Source organism: Marmota marmota, unplaced genomic scaffold (genome assembly GCF_001458135.2).
Source record: "Marmota marmota marmota unplaced genomic scaffold, marMar, whole genome shotgun sequence".
NCBI classification, from domain to species: domain Eukaryota; kingdom Metazoa; phylum Chordata; class Mammalia; order Rodentia; family Sciuridae; genus Marmota; species Marmota marmota.
In genome coordinates this window covers 28545700-28556135 of record NW_026000211.1, presented here as the reverse complement: position 1 = coordinate 28556135, position 10436 = coordinate 28545700, and the positions used below count along the sequence as shown (strand labels likewise).

General features: G+C 34.6%; 2 protein-coding genes across 7 annotated transcripts in view; one reads left to right on the top strand and one right to left on the bottom strand.

Moving 5' to 3' along the window:
* The window catches only part of Marchf1 (membrane associated ring-CH-type finger 1), a 732725-nt gene that overhangs the window by 702091 nt on the left and 20198 nt on the right, over positions 1–10436 (bottom strand). The window lies entirely within an intron of this gene.
* Positions 548–3825, top strand: LOC125612843 (cyclin-dependent kinases regulatory subunit 2-like). The gene is given in 1 exon segment (XM_048791740.1): positions 548–3825. A coding segment is annotated over 1 exon segment (282 nt). The 5' UTR covers positions 548–3301; the 3' UTR covers positions 3584–3825.

The window sequence follows — 10436 nt, the reverse complement described above, 5'->3', positions numbered from 1 at the left end:
GGGAGGGTGGAGGATGGGAAAGGCAGCGGAGCACAACAGACACTAGTATGGCAATATGTAAATCAATGGATGTGTAACTGATGTGATTCTGCAATCTGTGTATGGGGTGAAGGTGGGAGTTCATAACCCACTTGAATCAAAGTGTCGAATATGATATGTCAAGAAATTTGTAATGTTTTGAACAACCCACAATAAAAAATAAAAAAAAAAGAAAAAAAAACAGAGTAATTAAGACTTTCTCAGACAAACAAAAGAGTTCATCATCATGAGACCTACCTTACAAAAAATTATAAAGAGAATTCTTTAAAGATAAAGAAAGAGAATGATAATTAGTTACATAAAAACATATGTAGCCAGGTGCCAGGCTCTTGCCTGTAGTCCCAGAGGATGGGCAGGCTGAGGCAGGAGAATCCTAAGTTCAAAGGCAGCCTCAGCAATCTAATGAGGTCCTAAGCAATTTAGCAAAACCCTATCTCAAATAAAAAATGAAAAGGGCTGGGGTTAGGATGTTGCTCAGTGGTTATGCATCCCTGGGTTGAATCCCTAGTACCCACCCTCCCACAAAAAAGCGTATGTAAATATAAAACACTGGTAAAATATATTGTCAACTACTTGGTCAAATTCTTGGTAAAATGGTGGTAGGTAAGTCAATTAAATCTCTAGCATAAAGATTAAAAGGCAAAACTTAAAAATAAAGTTGGATAATTTGTTAAGATATAAATAATAAAGGATATAATTTGTTATATTAAAAAAACATAGGAGAAGGGAAATAAAAGTGTAGCATTTGTGTATGCAAAGTAAGTTGTTTAAGTTAAGGATAGCCAGTTATGGGATGATATATAAGTCTTAGAATAACCATAAAGGAAAAGCTTATACTAGATATAAAAAAGATAAAAAGAAAAGATCCGAACCAAACCACTAAAAAGTATATCAAACCACAAAGAAAGAAAGAATTAGAGAAAGAAAGGAACAATGAATCTACAAAACAACCAGGAAAAAAAATAGCACTAGTAAGTCCTTACCTATTGATAATTACTTTTAATGTAAATGGGTTAAACTCCCAAATCAAAAGGGATAACGTAGCTATCTGGATAAAAAGAAAGAAAACACGACCCAACTACATGCTACCCAAAACAGACTCACTTCACCTTTCATAGAATTAAAGTGAAAGGATGGGGGAAAATGATATTCCATATAAATGAAGACCAAAAGAAAAAAATAATATAGCAATATTTATTTCAGACAAAATAAATCTTAGGGCAAAAACTCAATAAAGAGACAAAGGAAGCTGTGATGTAACAAAAAAGGGGTCAATTTATCAAGACGATATAACCATTGCATCATCAGAGCACTGAAGTATATAGAACAACCAAGAGTTGTTTTCTTTAAAATATATTTTAAAAAGCAATTAAACTTAAGGTAGACCAACCAAAGACAGCAAGAGAGAGAGAGAGAGAGAGAGAGAGAGAGAGAGAGAGAAGAATCAAATGAATAAATAAATAAAACTGAAATAAAGCAGGAGAAATTACAACTGAGGACAGAAATACAAGAGTTTGTGAGATACTGCTATGTACAATTATATGCCAATATTGGATAACCTAGAAGAAATGGATAAATTCTTATACAGTGTACCAGGACTGAGTAATACAGAAGTAGAAACCATGAGCAACCAATAAACAGTAAAGAGATATAATCAGTAATTAAAAAAAAATTCCCCCAAAGAAAAGTTTAAGCTCTTACAAACTATACAAAACATTATCAAACCTTCTCAAATTTTTCAAAAAACGAACTGGAAGAAGAAGGACTTCCAAACTCATTTTCTGAGGTCAGCATTACCTGTTATTAAAATACATGAAAATGGTAAAAGAAATTGAAGAAAAAAGCAAATAAACAGAAACATATTACATGTTCAAGGACAGAAAAAAATTAATATTGTCAAAATGTCCATACTATCCAAAGTGATCTATCAATTCAATCATATCCCTATTAAAATTACTATGGTACTTTTCTGAGAAGTAGAAAATACAATCTTATATTTATATAAAATTACCAAAGACTCTGAAGAGCTGAAGCAATTTTGAGCAAGAGCAAAGCCATGGGTATCACAGTCACTGGTTTCAAATTTTATTACAAAGCTATAGTAATCAAAAAAGTATGGCACTCACTTAAAATAGACATATAGACCAATCGAACAAAACAGAGAGCCCAGAAATAAGCCTACATGGAAGTTGATAACTAAACTTGTTAACAAAAGTAGCAAGAATATACAATAAAGAAGAAGACGAGATATTATCTTCACTAAATAGTGTTAGTAATACCGGATATTCAAATGCAAAGGAAAAGAAGGAAGGAGAGGTAGGAAGGGTGGGTGGGTCTTAAGGGTCTTCATGTTATCCCACACAAAAAATGTCAACTCAAAATAGATTAAAACTCCTAAAAGAAATAGAGGAAAAGCTCCATGACATTGGTCTTGCCAATAACTTTTTATTTTGAACACCAAAAGCACAAGAAATGAAACAGAAACAAATGGGGTTTTATCAAATTAAGAAGTGCCTACATTGCAAATTAAGCAATCAGGAAAATGAAAAGGCAGCTACAGAATGGAAAAAAATCTTTGTAAACCCTGTATCTGATATGATATTGATATGGAAACTATATAAGGAACTGAAGTTAATTGCAAAGACAAATAACCAGATTTAAAAGTGGGCAAAGGACCTGAACAGGCATTTTACAAAGGATGTATGGAAATTACCAAGAGCTAGATGAAAAAGTGTTCAACATGACTATTCATGAGGGAAATCCAAATCAAAACCAGAGTATGATATCACTTCTTGCCTGTTAGGAGGGCTATCATCAAAAGATTAAAAAGATAACAAGTATTGGTGAGGATGTGGAGCAAGGGAACTCTTAAACATTGTTGGCGGGAATGTAAATTGGTACAGATGTGGTGGAAAACAGAATGGAGATTCCTCAGAAAACTAACAATAGAATTACCACATGATCCATTTGTCACACTTCTGAGCATTTATCCAAGGGAAATAGAATCACTACCTCAAAGACATATCTGAACTCCCATGTTTAGTGCAGCATTATTCACAATAACCAAGATATGTAGACAATCAAAAATGCCCATTAGTGGATGAAAAAGAAGATGGTATTGTGGTACACACACAACGAAATGCTACTACTAAACCTTCAAAAAGAAGAAAACCTTAGTTTCATTCTCCTGGCATGAAATAGACATGAGTTCCACTTCACCCATTCCTGAGGTCGTCCATTTCTGTCTCTTCTCTGCCCAAATATGCACTGGTGTATGGCCCATATACAGATCTACTACTCAGACAAGCACTATCAGTACCAGCATGTCATGTTACCTAGAGAACTTTCCAAACAAGTACCCAAAACTCATCTAATGTTTGAAGAGGAATAGAGGAGACTTGTTGTCTAACAGAGTCTAAGCTGGGTTCATTATATGATTCATGACCCAGAACCCCATATTCCTATCTTTAAACTACCTCTACCAATAAAAGCAACAGAAATGAAATATATCTGGAATCATCAATTAAATACATCACAAATTTAATGTCTATGTGTATATAAGGTAGTATTCAATGAATACTTAAAAAAATGCACAAATCATTCGTCCATACTTCTGTTTGAGCTGTGTTATTCAGACCACCAGCTCAGTTCAATGCAACTGCAGGTAGGTTATTGTAAGGTGTTTAATAAAATTTCTCCTAGTCAGTTTTTCTCTTAATATAAGTGCCTGTTTGACATTACCTGTTACTTTTGTTAAATAAAGTTTGCATGTTTGATTTTTTTTTTTAAAAAAGAAGAAATCCTCACTTATAACAACATGGATGAAACTGGAAGAAATTTTAAGAGAAATAAGCCAGGCACAGAAAAACAGACACTGCATGACCTCACTTATATGTGGAATTGTTTAAAAGTCTAACTCATACTAACAGAAGCATGTGAGCAGGGATTGGTGAGTGGGAGAAATGAAGAGACATTGGTTGAAGGATACAGATTTTCAATTACAAGATGACTAAGATCTAGGAAGAATGTACAGTATCGTGTTAATAGTTAATAATAATAAGTTAAAATTTCCTAAGAGACTCAATTGTAAATGTTATTATTATGCATTATACCAAAAAAAGGTAACATGTGAGGTGATGGATATGTTTGTCAGTTTGATTGTGATAACCATTTCACAATGTATACATATATCCCAAATACCATGTACATGTTAAATATATACAATTTTTGTTTGTCAACTTTCCTTTAATAAATCTAAGAAAATTGTTTTAAATCTATTATTGGCCAATATTTCCTCCACAAGACAAGAATCTGGGTGGGTGAGTAAAAGCACTTGTATGTGCCAGGGACATCTGGTTGTACATCACCTTTGAAAAACAAAGTGAAGAGTTTGTTTTCAATGATAAAATTTGATTATCTGCCTATTTCATGTTCTACTCCGACACTCTCCTATATCAGTTGGGTGTGAGTGGAATGAAGTAATAAAAGGCAGGCTTACTGAGGATCAAGAAAGGCAACTAGTTTTAATGGACTCTCACACAGAAATGAGTCTGCAGCCCCTAAACCATTTTTACTCCTCTTTCTCCTACTTAACTATTATCTGGCATCTCACCCCTCCGTTTATCCATTAACACATCTACAAAAACAGGATTAAACATAGCAAGGAGCACACTCATCCTGAACTGAGCTACCTAGGCACAACAGATTGAGGAAACAAAGAAGTCTTTTGCTCTCTATACTTAAAAAGTGTTCTTTTTAAAACTAAAATCAGTTTATTCTTGGACTTATTAATTTAAGTTTTCCCTTTAGCAAAGAATAACTAAATTCTGTTCATATGCTAAGTAATCTACTCGTTATTAAATCTATAATCAATGGGCCACAACTTCAAATTGTTTCTGTAGTTTTCATACATCATGCAGAAGTGACTTTGCTTATTACTAAACTATGAATTGAGGTAAAATACTAGCTTTAGAGTTTGGCGTCCCTATTACATACAGTTTTGTTATTATCTGATGCTCTCTATTTATGTTATTCTCATTTTTTCCAATACTGGAGAAATCCTGAGTTCCAGAACTTGACAATGCTTTGCAAATACTGGAAATTCTCTGAAGAGTTTAATAAAAGATACACTAAAGCCCGTTTTAATGATTCTCACAATAATAAAATTATTCATACTTAGTGATCAAATAAGTAAATAAGATTAGATATTTATGTAAAATGCTTTTTTAACAACCACATGAATTTCATCAGGCCAAAGCTTTGATGCTGTTGAAAGAAATTCACCATTATATTTAAGAGCTGAGATAGCAAATATGCAGTCCATGACCAGATAGTCCCTTGGGTATCGGAGCTGAGACTTTGTTCTCATTAGCTCTGACTAAATGAGCTTAGCAGATCCAAACAGATAATGCCCTAGATATATCAGGATATAGAAAATGAGTCTCTTAGGAGTTGACTTCAAGTAATAAACCAACAGAAGAAATATTGGGATAGCCAAAAAAGTATTTTCTATAAATGTACAGAAGTCAAATGTTATTTATAGAGTCATTGACAATATAAAAGAAAATCCAATGTTCTTTTAAAAATCAAATGTGATTTTATAATTCTTTATAAAACCTTATCTGTTGAAGAAAAGGTAAGTCTGAATTGCATTTTCACACACTAAGTCTTTCAAACAAAATCTAATGAATATGCCAAAAGGTCCTCATGATACAGTCTTTATGGTTTGCTTCTTGGTATCTGTGGAACCAAGCTTAGTCAGGAACAGTCTTGACAATGCTGATGTCCTGAAACTTGGATGTATAGGTTCATATGCATAAATATACACAGAAAGGCCTAATGTTAGCAAACTGAAACATGTGGAATGCACAGTCTTTTCACTTCAAAGATGCTGCTGAATCGTTTTAAAAGATGGCTTCATTGTGTAGCACCTAACACCAATACTCAGCTCTAGGGATATAATCTCCTGAATGAATGAATGCAAATTAAAAACCATGTACATTACAGTAATTTTCATAATGCCTCCATGAGTCAAGACTATCCATCTTTAAATGTCTTTAAGAACAAAATGTAAATAAAAAATAATTATAGTGTAAAATATTCCCTGTTTTCTTAGACTCATATGCCGGCATTCATGTTTTCATACTAGAAATGGATTTCATTCTGTCCTTGCATTCAAAACACACATTATGAGTATGTGTTGGGGAAGAGTGGACTTTTGTTTATTCACTGATATTTCCCAAGCACAATGAACTGAGTCTAGCATAGAGTAGGCTCTCAACATTTGCCAATGAATAAATGAAGAAATAAATTAATCTGTGAGAAACAACTTGATTCAGTACTAAACTGAATGAAGAAGTGATATACTGCTCCAGAAAATGTACTTCAAATATCCTTATCTTTATTTAATCTGTCACTTGTCACTGTCAGAAATTCCAGATTTCATTTCTGTGTCCTTCCAAGCCCTGCTAAACTAGGACTGCTTCTGGTAACTTACACAGCTGAAAAAAATGGCCTGCAGAACTGGAAAGAATCGGGTATGTCCCTTTCTTTGCTGGAAACAAGTATTAGGCAGAGGTCAGGTGTTGTCCTCCACCATTCCACTCTTCCAAGGGGCATGCTGTAACTCCTGTGTCAGGTTAAACCTGATGTTTTATTTCTTTCCTTTGCCTCTTCTTGCCTATTCTCATTTTCTTTTGATTTCTCATACTGGTGAAAGGCAACTTTCCCATCTCCCCATCTGGGCTAATGAGCCACTGGAGCTCCACCAGGCTGCCATTTTCCCTCAGATTATTCAAAACATATTCCTGATCTTAGTTCCCCAAATAAAACATCAGTTGGAACTCTTAATAGCTGTTTAATGGAGGATAGTACTAAGAATAATTGTTTTCTCTTAGTTCTGTGGCCACTGAAGAGTTTGTGTACTTCACAGGCATTAATTCAGAGATAGAAGGGTAAACTGGAAACAAAACACATGGTGCTCAAAGGGACAAAATGATAAATATCTATTTTTGAGCTAATTAAAGTCAGTAGAAAGTGTTTGTGATCTTGACATTTAATACAATTTATTATATATTTTCATTTTGTCAGTACCTAGCATTTAAGAGGTAGACTTTCCTTAATCCAATTAAATTTTTAAATTTGTATTTTGAGGAGAGCAGGTAGAATTAAATAATAAGCACACATTAAATGAAAAGCAAACACTTGTCTGTGGTTTAGAGGGGGTGGAAATGTGATGTTTCTGCAATTTTCTACAAGCAGGTAGAAGAAGGAGAGATAAAATCTAGGCATTTTTTCCCCAATAATTAGCATCAAGAGAATTTGCTCAATTTTGTTTGTAGAAGATCAGTCTTACTTATAACTATAGAGTTAGCCCAGCAGCCCATAGTATATTTCAGTTAGTAGTGGTTTCAAAACTGCCTTTATGTTGGTGTTAAGGGAAGAAGAAAAGGGAGGGATTTATCCTGCTTCATTGCATAAATAAATGAGGAATAGAGAGATAAACTTTCATTTATCATTATCTATTTATAAGGACAGAGCGCTTTAACTTCCTACAGTAATATTGAGATTTGTCTAATCCCAACTTCTTTTGAGTTTTATGGTTTACTCCCCTGACCTGAAGGAACCAAAATCATGGCTATATCATAGCTTGTTATAAGTAGATGTCAGTCACCTTGATTCCATACAAAGAATTGAAATGGCAGGGAATATACTGATCCTCTTTCAGAAGAGACTTAGAGCCTGATCTTAAGAGCCAAGGAGATCTAACCTTTATTGGGAGTTAATATCAATACAATTTCTAGACAGAAATAAAACTATGAGCAGAGAATGAATTATTAAAAGTACTAAGCAAGCATTATTTAAAAAAAAAATAAACAGGAGACCTGATTCCTGGTCTTTAGTTGTATGTGACCATGATGGGATGTTTGCTGAATTCATTCATACATTCAAAGATTATGAATTGAGATCCCACTACGCTACACGCTCTCTTCCATATATTGTAAATACCACAAAGAATAAGCCCCTTTTGAGGACTGCTATTAGTTCAAGATCAAGAAAACTGCTTCCAGGTTCTAAGGGTAAGCCAGCTTCTTTGTATCTGAAGATTGTCTTCTAACCGGGAAGGTTTCACTCTTCTAGTCATAGACACAGAGTGGCACAATGACAGGGGAGAAATAGAAAACCCCTTCCCTACCAGATTTGCTGAATCAGTTCTGGCAATCAACCTCCTGTGGTCATTGAAATGTATCTGCCCACGTTCAGCACTCATAAGTTAATGTTTAACTTCACAGTATGTAATATATATTCTCTAAAAACAGCCCTAGTGGCTTCAGAGTTAATTCTACTTAACAAAATGCTAGACAAGCTATTGACTACGAATATTTTCTGCTCCATCTCCTGAATGGAAGTGAAATCTGAAGAAAGCTACAACACCTCTGCATTTTCATTCCTCTCACTTCCAACAGTATTATTAAAATAAATCAGAAAGTTAACGACATCAAACCATCATTCCCTCAACATCTTCCAATTTTGAACTATTCTTTCTCTATTAAACAATCTCACTCAGAGCTACCAATCTTTATACAAGAAATGTCGGAGTATTTTCTCCAGGATATCTATTTTAGAGTACAGTACTTATTTGTCCAATATTACAGTTTTCATGTCCTTTTAGGAGAACGCTTCTAGAATTAATATAATTTTAGAGAGTAAGAGTTTTCATAAGACTTCAAGCACCCTGTAATTTACAGGACTTGAATATCAGAATCAGAATCACTAAAAGGGATGTTTCATCAGCACATAGCACTCACCTACAAAAAAATGTAATATGAAGAAAGAAACAAGGAGGAAGAAGGAAAAATATTCCTTTCCATTTAAGGTAAAGCAGGAAAGTCCCATGTAATGATGGTCTTTAATATGCTTCCTACTTATATACTAGAAGCAAATAAAGTCATCATACAAGAGATAACGTGTGTGCCCATGTTGACTGCAACACTATTCACAATATCCAAGAAGTGGAATCCGTCTAGATACCAATCAACAGATAAGTGAATTTTAAAATGGTATACACACACAGTGGAGCTTTATTCAGTCATAAAGAAGAATAAAGTCATGTCATTTGCAGGAAAATAGGTGGAACTGGAGGTTATCATTTTAAGCAAAATAAGCCAGACATAAAAAAAATAAGTATTGCATGCTTTCCTTCACAGTGGGGGGAAAAATAAGGTGATAGGAAACAGAAGAGGAACTAGGAAAGGAGAAAGGAACTGGGGAAGTGGGGAGAGAGGAGGACAAATGAAAGTAGTAGGGAGGATGGCTACAACAAAAGTATGATATATGCATATATGGAAATGTCACAGTGAAACATTTTATACAATTAATGTGATTGGATAATTATAACAAAAATCAGAAAAAAATAAAAAGGCAAAACATCAGCTGGGTGCGGTGGCACACACCTGTAATTCCAGTGACTCGGGAGGCTGAGGCAGGAGGATCGTGAGCTTAAAGTCAGCCTCACCAAGATGAGGCACTAAGCAATTCAGTGGGACCCTGTCTCTAAATAAAATACAAAATAGGGCTGGGGATGTGGCTCAGTGGTCAAGTGCCAAGTGCCCCTGAGTTCAATTCCCAGTATACCCCTCCTCAAAAAAATCATGTGTATCAATCTAGCTGTATGTACCAATGTATAATAAAATATTATCTGTCACCATTAGAGAGAGTCCAGTCTTATACCTTTGTTCTGCTTTACTCTCATTGTTTAATTTCCTATTGATGCTATAACAGATTACCACAGATTCAGTAGTTTAAAAGAATGCAAATTTATCTTAGAGTTCTCACAGTCAGAAGTCCAAAATCCATTGCCTTTAGCAGGTGAGTCACTGAGAGGAGAGTCTGCACTGTTGCAACCACTTTTATTCCTTGGCTTTTGGTCCCTTCCTCCATCTTCACAGCACATGGCTGCAATGTCTGTTTCTGCCAGCACTTCTCTTTCACCCCAAGTCTCATTCCTTCTGATTTTCTTTTTTAAGGATCTTTGAAATTACAGTTAACTAACCCAGATAATAGAGTAATATCTCCTTATTGAGATCCTTCATTTTAATATATCTGCAAAGATCCTTTGCCAAATAGAGTAACAATCAAATGTTCAGGGAACTAGGATATGCAGATTTAGGATGAGGGGGCATTATTCAGTCTCACACACCTACATAAGACATATAATAAATCTTAATATTTTTAAAAAATTATAATGCAACAGGGTTGGGGATATAGCTCAGTTGGTAGCAAGCTTACCTTGCATGCATAAGACCCTGGGTTCAATCCCCAGTACAAGGGGGAAAAAAAAAGTTGTCTTCTCTCTCAGTTCTCTTTCCTATAGCAACCAACATTACGGTGTATCCTTT